Source organism: Falco biarmicus, chromosome 5, assembly GCF_023638135.1.
Source record: "Falco biarmicus isolate bFalBia1 chromosome 5, bFalBia1.pri, whole genome shotgun sequence".
NCBI classification, from domain to species: Eukaryota; Metazoa; Chordata; class Aves; order Falconiformes; family Falconidae; genus Falco; species Falco biarmicus.
Window position 1 is genome coordinate 18,972,994 of NC_079292.1, and position 14,248 is coordinate 18,987,241.

The following is a 14,248-nucleotide window of genomic DNA, read 5'->3' on the forward strand; positions in this document are numbered from 1 at the left end:
CTGTGAACTCATCCAGTATGGAAGTGGCTCACAGAGGAGCTCTTGTTACTCGTTCTTGAACAGCCCTGAAAAAGATAGTGTATTAGAGATGTCTATGCCATTTTTCTCTCATTGCATTTTTTTAAACATAAAAGATGTGTTGTACAATAATGGCAATATAACTGCCTGTGGAGGGACTTCAGCGTTTGCCTTGGACAGGCATCACAAGGGAGAATTGTAATGAGAGAGCAGTGGAATTGGCCAAGATAAGCTGCTTTCTTCTATGACAAGTAGAGGAAGCCAAGATGTGTCGAATCTGTCAAAATATTCTAAGATAAAGTTTGATTTTTCCATTAAAAAAATAAATCAGATGGTTTGGATACAGGTCAAATTGACTGAGTTGGGGAGCAGAAAGAGATTAAAGGAGGTAAGTCATCTCTTAGGTAACAGATCTACCTTTTATCATGCAAGAAACACTGAAGTCTTCTCAAACTTTGTAAAATTTGGATGAGTTCTTCATCCAAGAGTAGAATTAAATTTATAATCTTTTCCCCTGAATTTGGGGCCTGATAATTAACTATCTGGATGACCATGTACTCATTTGTGCTTTCCCATCACCTCTTGTAGTAACTTCAGAGAACAAAGAACTGGACCAAACATTACCTATGTTTGCAGCTTTATCATGTGATTGTTTTCATAACTGAAGTCACAGCACATGGGACAACCTAACTTTAAATACAGAAACAATACATGAAATTCTCTTCTCCTGCACACTCATGTCAACAATAATGACAGTGAAGCCAAGTCAGTGACACTGCCACTGAACAACAGTGAGTGTGAAAATAAGTAGATTCAATGTCATTTGGCACATGGCATCTCCACCCATGGAAATCTAGAAAGAATACTGAGCTTTTTATATAATGCTTCCTTTAATACCTGTTTGTGAAAAAACAAGATTTATTGTATTATGTGTCTGCTTCTTTTAACAAGAGAGAAACAAGACAAAAGCAAGAAAAAAATTCCATCTACAGAGAAAATAAAGTCAAAAAACAACCTCCAAAGATTTCAATTTGTAAATTAGGTATTTGCCTTTAAGAACAACCAAAGCTGTGAATTCGACCAATGTAGAAATACCAACCTCACTAGTAAAGATAAGAAAGAATTCTATTTTTAGTTGACCATATTTAAAAAGTGAGTTAAGTTGTTAGATCTCCAGTGCGAGTCAATTGAAGGGGAAGAATTTTCACATGGTTGGTATTCAGCACTTTATAAATTAGTACTATTTGAGATCCATGAAGCTGTGAAAGCCACAAATCAGTTAGTTTTGAGAAAATCTGACACACAATTTGCTGAGAATTATACAACTATATAAACACTCAAAAGGTTTCTGTATGACTTCTGCATATAAGCAAAAAAACCCCCCATGGTCTTCTTTTTGCTCTCTCTCTTTAAAAAAAAAAAAAAAAGCTTTACCTCTACTTCATTTTGCAAGTAGTTTTCATTCCATGGACATCACCAAAGATCCAATCAACTATTTAAGCATAAACTCTAGCCTACTAGACTGTCATCAGCACAAAGTCCCTCAAATAATAAATGAACTTTTTATTAACTGTGGTAACATTAACATTACAATGAGGGATTGTTTAAAAACAAGTTGTACTGCTGTTGCTCAAGAGCTCAAAGAAAATGGTTCTCAGTTCCTTTATTTTTTCTTGAGGGTAACCACAGGGGTTGCATTAAATCTTTTAAAATATGTTGACAGTTGAATAATTGTGCTGTTGCTCTGGTGACATTTTATGCTTTTTAATTGTCATTAATGAAGCCAACTGATACTTTCTTAAAAGTCCTTTACGTGTTCTAGTAATTTTATGACAAAAAGAAGAACAAAACAGTCTGCAAATTAGCCTTGATCCACTTCTCATATGGAATTTTCACAGGAGACAATGGGAGAATCTGCATGGGAAATATCTGCTTGACCAGACATTTTAGGTAGGAATGCATGAAATGTTCCCAGTAAATTGTGAAATTATCACTCTGTCGTGCATCTCCACATCAATTCAAAGCTCAAAGAAGACTTGTTTGAGTGCATTTTCAAAAATAAGTACTGGAACTGCTTTGACTGATCCAGAATTGACGCTAAAATAGTATGGCCCAACATTTTAGGGTTGCAATAAAACCCAAAATGTAAACGCGAGTTGGAATGAAATGTAAGTCTGACACTATGCTGAAGTCTAACAACTCCTTTCTTATTTTGGTAATACTCCCACTGATTTGAGAAAGGTTTTGCCCCTGTAAAGGCTGAGGGATACCGCTCTCAATTATCTGTTCAGGAACATGCAGTAACAAGGAGGAATGCACGCAGCTTGAGAAACAGCAGGCACTATACTTCATAGTTCATAAACAGATAAGGTAAGTCTTTTGCTATGGGGAGAAAATAAACTATGGTGCTTTAAATTATCATGGGTGATTTAAGTAGATTAAGGAAGATCTATTTTGGGGACAAGGAGCCAGAAAAGGTAAGAGGAGGGGGTGGCGGCATACTGCTAGTGTAGGGAGGCATGTTGAGTCCTTCACTCTCCCCATCCCAGTTTCCCTCACTCTTGCATGCTCCATGGTAGCACTGCAAATGATTCTCCACTGCCACTACAGCTGCTGCACCACAGGCTTCACATCTTTGCACTTTCAGAATCAGACAGAATCTGGAGCCATCTTTCTTTTTCCTCAACTGCAGCAGCTCTGCAAGTGCTCATTGCATAAACGTTGATGGCTGGAGCCATCGCAGTTGAACAGGACAACTAGGTCCTGAAAAATCACTCCAAGTAAACTGGGAACCCCTTTCCCTGCTCCTCTGTAGACCTGGTGCCACGTATAACCAGGCATACCTGCGCAAAGCATGCGGTTCTGCTCCATCCTGGTCTTTGCTTTCATCCGAGTTAATGGCTATGCAAGGGGCAAAGCAATACAAAAAGAAATAGAAAGCCTGGGGGTTCTGTACAGCACTGCAATTTTCAAGACATTCAGGGTGCGGACAGCAGTAAGTTGCACACTCACATCAGACACACATTTCACAACCTCAGCTAAGTCATGAACTACATGTTAATTAGACAAGGGGCCAGGCTTTTGATTTCAAAAATAGAAATCAGAGTTGCAGTCCTTCATCCATTGAAGTTAATTGCAAAATCCCTATTATCAGGCTCTTGAGGTATTACCCAGGCTTACTTTTTAATTACATTTGATTCTTAATGAAGTAGATGGCAAAAAGAAAAGCAGCCCGTGATTCAAATGATTCGCATTTTTATCTTTCCTGATGAACAAGAGAATAGGTCAAGATACTTGCTGGATTTTCCCATGAGAAATGCTGCGATGTGAATAAGCTCAATTGACTTGATCCTGAAGGAGCAGGTTAGCTTTGAAAAGCATCACCCATTTTCTCCTCCTGTATACATTCTACCCCCAAAACTTATGCAATGTAATTACAGACATCAAGCCAAATCCAATCCAGAACTTGAAAAATATCATCCAAGTATCCTAAGCTTGAACGACTTGTCTTTATTGTCTGGTGTCATTTAAAACATAAGGAGTCCTAATTATAGTTTTATTTTCAAATTATGCTCTTTAAAAGAGTGACAATTTTCTACAAAAACTGACAACTTCTCAGGGCATGGAGACAGCAAATAACTTGGTATTTCTACATGATTTAAAAAACAATAAGCTATGAAGCAGCTTATGCAGAAAGAGCATGCTATCACACTTTCTAGATAACAATATAAAGGTTCACCTTTTTCTCTTATATCACTACCCACGTAAATAAATGAAGGTTTACAGAACAGAAGTTCATGCTACAGGTGGGGCCATTACCTTGTTATACACAACAACCTGCAAACTCTTTTCACATAATGAAAGCTGTTTTTTTACCATCTGGAAATCAGGCTTTAAAATAAAATTACAGTTTTTATATTATATAAAAAGCTTAGCCCTTTATTTCAGACTTTGTCACATTACAAAATGCAGAATTAATTTCTTACTTTTATGACTTTGAAAGACCCATTGAAAAACCATGGACTTTAAAAAAAATTACACTTTAAGCTGAATGTTGAGATCAGTACTAGAGAAAGCAAAATGTCTATTTCAAGATAACCGGATAGCATTTCAAGGCTCTGGTGACACTTTCCCCTAACTTTTACTGAGGCTAAAGACTCAGTTTTACCCATGCAAAGCATTGCTTTAAAAATCAAGGGGAGGACACAGGACATGTGGCTGCTGTTCACGATACAGCAGAAGCCAGCTGTAACCCAGGCTGCCCGGTGGGGCTACAGCCAGGAACCAGAGAGCTGAGGCTGTGTCCGCTGGGCTGGTGTGGGGTGACAGAGCTCTCAGGACTCAAGAACCTCACCAAAGGGGCTGCTGTCTGCTATAACCCCTTTTAAAGGAAGGAGGGACAACCTCCTTTCAGAGAAGGAAAGGGAAACTATGGTTTCAATCCACCCAGCCATTAATTTTTCTAAATCCCTAGGTTTGGGGTTTTCTGCCCTATGGGTGGTTCCGTTTCAGACTTCCTACTTCACACGCATACCAGGGATCAGGGGAAGCCTAGATTGAAGGGCCACCACAGACACGATGTGGAAATCTGTGTCAGCCTGTTCTGCGTAACTGTGACAAAGCCGCAGGTGTAACACACACCCACAGCCAAACTGCTTCTGTGTGGAGTTGTGCTGCATCAGCACCATCAATGTAAGTCAGCGTTACTTAGGCAAGGAAAAGAAATTCCCCCTACCTCTTCATCTGGCAATTCCCTCTTGGAATGCAGTTTCTGCTCTTGCTTTTACTGGAACCATGCCATTTTACACCTATTAAGTATCATGCTTATAAGTTTAGGACCCTATAATTTATAATATACAGTATCTTGTAATTGCTCAGTCTGCTGGTCGGTATTCATGGAAGGTCTAATTTGGTAGGTCTCCTTCTGGATGTTTCTCAGAGTCAAGCGTACATAGAATCATTGCAGCAAACAGCAATTTGAGATACTTACTAGCTATGATTGTTAAAGCAATTCTTTAAAGACTTTCAAAGCACACAGAGTATTTTCATGGCAGGACATGGCAATTGCAGGACATCCCTGTACTCATGAGCCAAACAAACTATCCTAATGCAGACAGCATTGGTGCAGGGAGTAGCAATCCCCCCTGACTCAAAGGCAAGAGCAGAAATCTTCATAGGGCTGAAGAAAGCAAATACCTCTACAGTTAGCAACAAAAAGATTCTGCTCAAATTTAACAGAAACTGAAAGCCTGAAGAACACACACATTCTGAACTGGTGGCTAAATTCAGTATTTAAGACAGATAAATACTGGAAGAATAAGCTATCTTATTAAAATAATACAAGGTACTATTAAAGTAATACCAGAGTAATTGCAGCCATAAGATACTGCGTATCACTTCAGAAGCAAAAGCATCTTTCTTTTGAAAACAGTAATTTTGATTGCTTGTTTATAATATGCAGGCATCAGTGATTGCTAAATGCTACACACATCTGAAGCATTGTATGAAGTGCACAAGGAATGACAGTTTGTCAGAGGACTCCATGCCTTCCTAAGTGTCTTGGTAAGCCTTCAGGCTGCCTGATATTCAGAGTATGAAATGTCTCAGTTGGGCACCAAACGAAACCAACTGAAAACATCAACAGCTTCCACTGCATGTCACGGGCTATCATCTTTCCCAAACAAAATTAAGGATAAGAAATAAAACCTTTAATTGTTAGTAAGCCATAACAACTCTCAAAATAAAGAGAAGGTATTATTAATTATGTACCTATAGCTACAGTAGCAATGAACTTCAGGTAAAAATCAAATTGAGGGTGACAGGTACCTCAGCAACACAAAACAGAAATAACTGTGAATGCAGATCAAAAAGCCATGTCTACTCAGTTTTGAACATAAGGGGAAGAAGAAAATGTTCAATCATAACATTTGGTTAAGAATGTTTATCTTCTTTCTTACCATTGAATGTTAGAAACACTCTTGCTTGAGGCTGCGAAGATCCTTTTACACTGCTAAAGTAAATAAATATCCCAATCAACACGTGCATTGCAAGAAATGCCATCTCTTCAGACTTGCAACTTAATATCCAAGAAAGGAAACCTGAAAGATAGACATCACATTACTGTTGCACAATTATGGGGAGCAAAACTAATGCTACAGAAAGACCTGTGTTAGAAAGCTCTTCCAGCTGAAGCCCTAATATATGATTATGTGAAGGAGGCACAGCACTTCTGCTGTTTCTTTGTACATCTGAAAATGGTTTTCGCCAGCAGTCGTCTGTGCTGGCACAAAAGCAGCTCTCTGCCTGTTAGTATGAACCAACACAGCCTGAGTTTTGGCTGAGGCAGACTACAGGTTCAGTTTATTTAAATAAGGACAATTCCACCTGCTGGAAAAATAATTATACTAAATGTCAAGGCAGAGCAAAGCAAGGACAGGAGATAAAGTTTCACAAATAAAAAGCTGGCTGATATTTTTAGATGTCTCTCCTTACTTTACATCATATTTGATCCCCCTCTCATGTTGGGGGTGGGGGGATGGACAGGTTTGGTTTGGGTTTTATTCCTATTTTAACATTTGAAATCAAAAGTGCTTGGAAATAAACTTTAACTTTTAGAAATCAGAGTTCTCTAACAGCCTCCAGATCTTTTAAGATGAAATCCTGACTCTGCACGTCACAAAAAACCATTGAAACCAAAAGTATTTCAAAATGTCAACATTTTCTTTTGGGGCTTGTTCCTTTTGGGATACTTACCTGCTCTCAGACTTCTACAGAGCACTAAGAATACCCAGTGTTGGACAGTGCATTACACTTGATACTTCTGCTACTCCTCCTGCACATCTGCTGAATCCATATTTATTTTGTATGGATTAGCTGCTGGGAAGACTGGGCTCCTCAGAATCAGAAACACCCCCAAACAAACCTGCAACTTTTCTTAGATCAGGAAGGGCTTGAACTCACTGGAGGCAGAGACACTTTCCTATCAATGCCACCAGACTTCGGACCAGACCCATAAAAACCAGCAGACATTAGAAGCTGAATATTGCATATCTTTAATGCTCCTAAACTGCATCTCTCCACAACCTGTGAGGTCCAAATTTCACTTCCCCTATGATAACAATTCTGTTCTTCAGCTCAGCTGCAAAAGTGAGAATAAAACAGCCTCTTATTTTAGGCTCATTCTGCTTCCCTGCTTATATATATTCTTTATTTTTTGCATCAACAGCCCTTCTTACCTTAACCTTACTGGTTAAGCAGGTGATATATTTGATTCTATGGTAACTGGAAGCACTTTGATGGATACAACCATTACAGCTAGAAGATATCATTAAAGGCTATACGTTTATTTCATGGTAAGTTTTGTTGCCTGTGCCATCATCTTACACTTCTTTACAACAGCTCTGCTCTAGCACGACAGTCCCTCCAGTGGAAGCCAGTGTTTCCTACATGCTTGTTCATTCAGTCCCTCCAAGATTCACACCTGTCCTGAAAGAACCGGCTGTAAACCACCACAGAATGGCAGGAACCAGCTGTCAGGCAGGGATGACTTTAGGTCAACACCAATTTGGGCTGGATCCACACCACTGATTTAGCGGTAAAAGCCCCGTATCTCATTACTAGGGCTGTCATTCCCTATCCACTCACTGTAAATCGTTTGGAAAGGCTTCTCTCCGCATGAGAACTTCACACTAAGTTGGGGGTGGGATGGTGAGCGAGCGCACAGCTCTGTAGCCCACACTCTAAATTCTCCTTCATGACTTGCTCTGGAGTACTGAAAAGTGCATGTAATGTTACAACTCTGCTAATTGACAAAAACACCAGTGTCAGAAATTTGCCAGATACTGATCTGGTCTACAGGAGAAACATATCAATTTCTGGTTCCAAATTATATAAGGGTCTGTTAACTAATAAAATGATAGTCACAGAGTTTTCGCCAAGAATAATTTTTAAACAGGCTGCACAACTCTAGTATTAAGGCTGCTTTGTGGGCTTTAAATTTAAAACCTTGTGACTAGCCCATGGGATATCCTTTAACTTACCCTTCTTCCAAGAGAGAAATGCCATTAAATCCTGATAAAATTTCTTTGTTAGGCCAAAACAAATAGCCAATCATACAGAACATGTGATTTAACACATGCAGTGGGATTAGTATTTTACAGTAGCAGCACTATGCTTTCTTTGCAATAGAGATAAAAAGTCAAAGAGGAACAAGTGTGTGGCTTTCTCTCTTCCTTGAAATAATATTGTAGGAAATAAGAAAAAAACCCCTCTTTCAGCACTCTTTCCCTCCCACTCTCATGCCTCCTGCCAATTCTAGTGCAATCAGTTACAGGAGTGAAACATTGCTCCATTTCATTGCTCAAACTGCAGATCTTCACCGTTAACACGGAAGTGACAGGCAGATAGAAGATTCAAGTTCTGAGCTGCATGGTTCCTACTCAGCTGTTAGACACATAAATAATAAATGCACATAGTGCCAAAAAGGTACCTCAGGGTGCCTGACAGAAGTTACCTAATGGAAACAGACTTAATTTCTGAGATTTACATACGTGGTAACTGAACACAAACTCATTGCAGGTTTGACTCTCGGTTTGGGCTTATATCCCAGTTCTGAATTTATCCCAGTAAGTCATGATACTATATTCAGCACGTCCCATGCACATGATCTCTGCTAACAACCCACTGACCTAAAGCCCCGCAAGGACTTTTAAAGAATCTTTTCGGACGGACAGAAAGCCACCTCTAATCACATTTCTGCTCTTAGATCCTATTCTAACCGTAAACAAACTGGCAAACCACTACCAAAGTGAAGCGGCAAAGTTTTTCCTGCCACAGAGGTGGCTTGCAGCAGGCTGTGTTGCTTTTGGAAAGGGCTATATAGCTCTGCTGCAAAGTGCTGTGCAGGTGTCATCTGCTACAGGCTGAGTCCTACCCTGAAATCCCGTAAGGAAAACCATTCAGCAGAAGAAAGGAAAGAAAGAAGGGGGGGTGGGGGTGGGACAGGGGGGACACCCGCAACCACAGACTGCTAATTGGGAAAATATTGCTTTAACTATTTGCGAACAGCAGGAAAATTCAAGCATCAGACACATTTCACATCTATTACAGCAAAGAAAGAGAACTTTCAATTATGCTTACCCAGCTATTGGAGGAACCAGTAATACAGAGTGCTATCTGGTTTCTCTCAGTTTATGGGCTCCACTCCTGCTACCAGAACATTTTAATTCCAAACCTGGCTCATTGTGTGTGTAGGGAAAAATAAAAGAAATAAAAATAACAATAATAAAAAAGTCTCTCTTCCCGGTGGTTGCAAAGGTATTCCCGGCGGCTTTGTAAAATAATCCTTATAGCTGGGCTCCTAAGGCACCGGGCGCGCCTCTGCCCAGCCCTCAGCGAAGCACCCGGGAGCGCAGGGGCCGCGGCCGGGCGCTGCCGGCGCACGCTCGGGTTTCCCGCTACAGGCGCTGCCCTGCCCCGGCCGCCGCACTAGCGAGCCCCGGCTCCGCGGGCCCCGGCGCATCATTAGCTGCGCAACGCGGGGCTGCAGCTCATAAATAATGGCGAGGCCACACCCCGCCCAGCGCGGCGGCCGCCCGGCCCGGCCCGGCCCGGCCCTGCCCACCCCACCCCACCGCACCGCACCCCGGGCAGCGCGGAGCGACCGCGGGCGCGGAGGGCGCGGCTCGCCCCGGCGGGCACAGTGCGGGCAGAGGCTCGTTAGGGGACTGTCCCCCCCCGCCCCCGGCTTGTCCCCGAGGGCAGGCAGCCTCCCGCCGCCACCCGCGCAGCCTGCGCGCCCGCGGGGCCCGCTGTTGGCGGGAGGGAAACTCGGCGGGAAAGTTCCAGCCCCTGCGGGCGGCCCGTCCCGCGGCTGCCAGCGCGCCCCGACGGCAGCGCCGCGGCTGCCGGGCCGGGCTCCCCGCGGCGGGGCGGGGGGTTAGGGGCCGCGGCGGGGGGGCGGCCCGCGGGGAGCCGGGGAGGGGGCCCGGGCGGAGCTGAAGCCCTGAGGGGGCGGCGGGGGGTTCCGGGGCGCTGGGGAGCTTGAGGGGGACGCCGGTAGATGTCACTGTGCGGAGGGAAAGAGGCAGCGTTGTGGGGGGGAGAGCGTGTCCCGGCCAGCCCCGCTCAGAGGGGCTTCTTTATTCTCTATTTTTTCTTTTTCCTTTTCTTTCTTCTTTTCCTTTTTTTCTTTTTCCTTTTCTTTCTTCTTTTCCTTTTTTTCTTTCTTCTTTTCCTTTTTTTCTTTCTTCTTTTCCTTTTTTTCTTTCTTCTTTTCCTTTTTTTCTTTTTCCTTTTCTTTCTTCTTTTCCTTTTTTTCTTTTTCCTTTTCTTTCTTCTTTTCCTTTTTTTCTTTTTCCTTTTCTTTCTTCTTTTTCCTTTTTTTCTTTTTCCTTTTCTTTCTTCTTTTTCCTTTTCTTTCTTCTTTTTCCTTTTCTTTCTTCTTTTTCCTTTTCTTTCTTCTTTTTCCTTTTCTTTCTTCTTTTTCCTTTTCTTTCTTCTTTTTCCTTTTTTTCTTTTTTCTTTTCCTTTTCTTCTTTTCCTTTTCTTCTTTTCCTTTTCTTCTTTTCCTTCTCTTCTTTTCCTTCTCTTCTTTTCCTTCTCTTCTTTTCCTTCTCTTCTTTTCCTTCTCTTCTTTTCCTTCTCTTCTTTTCCTTCTCTTCTTTTCCTTCTCTTCTTTTCCTTCTCTTCTTTTCCTTCTCTTCTTTTCCTTCTCTTCTTTTCCTTCTCTTCTTTTCCTTCTCTTCTTTTCCTTCTCTTCTTTTCCTTCTCTTCTTTTCCTTCTCTTCTTTTCCTTCTCTTCTTTTCCTTCTCTTCTTTTCCTTCTCTTCTTTTCCTTCTCTTCTTTTCCTTCTCTTCTTTTCCTTCTCTTCTTTTCCTTCTCTTCTTTTCCTTCTCTTCTTTTCCTTCTCTTCTTTTCCTTCTCTTCTTTTCCTTCTCTTCTTTTCCTTCTCTTCTTTTCCTTCTCTTCTTTTCCTTCTCTTCTTTTCCTTCTCTTCTTTTCCTTCTCTTCTTTTCCTTCTCTTCTTTTCCTTCTCTTCTTTTCCTTCTCTTCTTTTCCTTCTCTTCTTTTCCTTCTCTTCTTTTCCTTCTCTTCTTTTCCTTCTCTTCTTTTCCTTCTCTTCTTTTCCTTCTCTTCTTTTCCTTTTTTCGTTAATTTTCATTTTTCTTTATTTTTTTCTCCCCCCCCCCCCAACTATTTCCTCGATGTGAAACTTTAAAAGGCAATGAGCAAAGAGTAAGAAAGAGTGTTGGAGCAGTAGTTAGACCTGCAGGTTGGTCTTCTGCTTATCCCAGGAGGTTTACCACAAGGTTGGAGAAGCTTTTTTTGCCGTTCAGGAGACTGCAAGCTGCATTTGCTCAATTTTCCCCCAAGATACTGAGCAGGCTGTCTGGTTGTAGTGAGGTTTGTGCTCTCAGGGCAGTGGGACTCCCCTGAAAATTTTGCCCAAGGTGTCCTGAAAACACAAACTGCAGTATAGCTCTGTTAAAGCCACTAGGATATTCCAAACAACAGTATTTGGGTTCTGGGTTCAATTTTCCTAAATTGACTCACAAGCATGACTTGATGGCTGCAGGCTTCTTTTGAATCAAGATTCCCACTTTTCCAGAGAGAGCTGCTCTCCGATCCAGCTGTGCTGGGGCAGATGGCACAGCAGGGTGCTGGCGCAGCAGTGCTTCAAGGCAGCACCTCACGGTACATGTGGAGCTGTGTCCCACGGGCAGGAATACATCAACAAGTAAACAAGTGCCCGCAATGAATCAGTGCACACACTCAACTGAAAATGCTCTGGCCATACTAACCGAAGCAGTCAATAATCCTAATGCATTATGGCGTTACAGAGAGAGCAGAGAGTAGCTTGAATACAGTGCCCTTACTGGACACATTTTATCTGTACATGTGGATGTTTTTATGCCTTGTGTCTGTAGCCTACTTTGTGTAAAAGCCCACCTGCATTATTTACGGTTACACATTTCAAAGCGTTTCTCCCCCAGCGCCAGCCTAGCAAAGTTAGTACTTTCTTCAAGCAAGAAATTCCAGTATAAGGCATTTAGAATCCCAGATAACGTGAAAGTATGGGATGTTCCTTCCTCTGAAATGAAATGTCAGATTTGCAACTGATGCCAGAAAAGAAATCGGTCCAGAATCTTGAAAAGCTTGACCCACTTCAGATCATGTCTGGAAGATGAACTAGCTGATGGTGTCAGATGAACTAAACATTCCAGAGCATGAGTCCTTAAAAATATTGATGCTCTTCCAATTCTCCTCCTTAATGCAAATAAATTACACAGAAATGCGTGAACATTTGCTGTCCTAGAGAGCAGTTGAACTAAGCCATCAGAGAGCTTATTCTCTCGATGGGCAGGCAGTGTGGCTGTGAACATGATGCTGCTCATCTTGAAATGTGGTGATGTTCGAATGCCTCAGTCCAACAACAGCACCCTGGCAAAAGGAGAAGTCACTTGTCTGCTTTGGAAAATCCCCACAACTGAGTGTAATTAGAGATTACTACACCAAGCAACAGAAGTGAATCAGCTAATTCAGTATTCTCCCTCTTGCTGCGGTCTCTGCAGGGTGATTCAGAGGAGAGCGCACAGAAAAACCACAAAGCAAATATGAAATAACTTCTCTTTTAGGAGATTTTTGGGAGATGTGTAATCGGTGGCAATACCAATCAAAGAAAAAAGAATGTTACCATGAAATACCAAGACTAAAAATTAGGATGATTCTAACTGTCCTCTTGAAATATTTTTGCCTTTTTTTTAAAAAAAAAAAGTATGATGAATTTACTTTCTCTTCTTAAAATTCAGAATAATAATCTTCTAAGTAAGATCACAAACACGTGCTCCTAGTACTATAGTGTTAGAAAAAAACAGCAGAAAAAATATGCTCGAGCATGAATCAACATCAGCATTAGTTAAATTCACTTCTGTTTGTCAGTGCTTTTGTATGTATGGACACTGGGGAGCCATCTGGCTATTTGCATTTCTTTTTCACATGGGCTAGCTACATCACAGATAAAAAGGTAAGATGGAACATTGAGGAAAATTATGGGGCTTTCTGACACTCCCTCAAGGACTCCGGCTTTGTAAAATAGCAAATGAACTACAAAGAGACAAATGCAAAACTTTAATCTTTGAGATACCATCACACTCATACATCTGTTAGGCAAAGCAAGAGTATTCTAATTTTAAAAACAAAAGGCAAATTGAAACAAGAATAAGCATGCCATATTAATTTATTTGTATCTCACATGTGCATGTGTGCTGGTCAGAACATGATGATTAACTTTAAAAAGCAGTTTGAACTTCACAGCTGGCCTAAGTGAAATGGTTAAAGTTTTCCTTAAGTGTTTTGTAATAGCATGTATTAGCTTCAAGCAATACTCATGGAATGGAAATTACTTCTCCAAACTATGAGGTGGGGTTTCAGTATTTACTGGCATGAATCAGCCCTGTGAGTGAAATGAAAAGTATGCAAGACACTTGCTTTCCAAGCTCTGTATTTTACAGTCTAGCATGGGGATGAGGACAAATTAGTTGAACTCTATTTTGCAGCTGATTTTTAATCATTGCTTTGTTACACAAAGAATACCATGTGTTGTACAATTTGCTTCTAGTTCTGATTTGTTGCACGTGAGATTTATAACTAAGGGCAGTTACTCCAGGTTGCATCGCATGTGTCAGGACAGAGTCAGGCCCTCACTCCCAGCTTTGGAGTTGGAGCAGTTCCTGACTTTTACAATATGATCTGAGCAAGAAAACTCTCATGGCCAAAACAAACAGATGCTGATTTTCTTGTATCTGTGTGTGGTGTTTGCTCCTTACCCAAACAAATAATCCTAATGGACCCAGGCCTAGCTTTAGACCTAAAAGCTAACTGAAGCCAGGAAGGAGAAAGACAAGAGTGGATTTGGACGTTTACTTAACATTTTGGTTTGGGGTTTGGCTTCTTGGTTTTGTTTTGTTTTGTTTCTCCCAACTTAGATGTTAAGCTCCTGAAAAAGTGAACAGATTATAGGAGGCAGTAGGACCAGAAGCAACACAGGTTTTAAAGAGGGAAGACAGAGAAAAAAACCTTAAGATGGATGAAGAGGGCACAAGAGGAAGACAGGAACCTCCTGAGACACAGTTGGATGGTTAAAGGCAGCATAGTGGAAAGGAATCAAATAATTTCACTGGATTGGCAGCAACTAGATGTTAAGAAGATCAACAGGCTCAATAATCAGTT

General features: G+C 41.3%; 1 protein-coding gene across 1 annotated transcript in view; it reads right to left on the bottom strand.

Moving 5' to 3' along the window:
• The window catches only part of SEMA3C (semaphorin 3C), a 122,748-nt gene extending 113,139 nt beyond the window's left edge, over positions 1-9,609 (bottom strand). The window contains exons 1-2 of the mRNA XM_056341308.1: positions 9,157-9,609; positions 5,976-6,116 (exon numbers count right to left, since the gene is read on the bottom strand). Coding sequence (XP_056197283.1) covers positions 5,976-6,078 — 103 coding nt within the window. The 5' untranslated portion in view covers positions 6,079-6,116; positions 9,157-9,609. The remainder of the gene's footprint in view (positions 1-5,975; positions 6,117-9,156) is intronic.
• Positions 9,610-14,248: the final 4,639 nt, after the last annotated feature.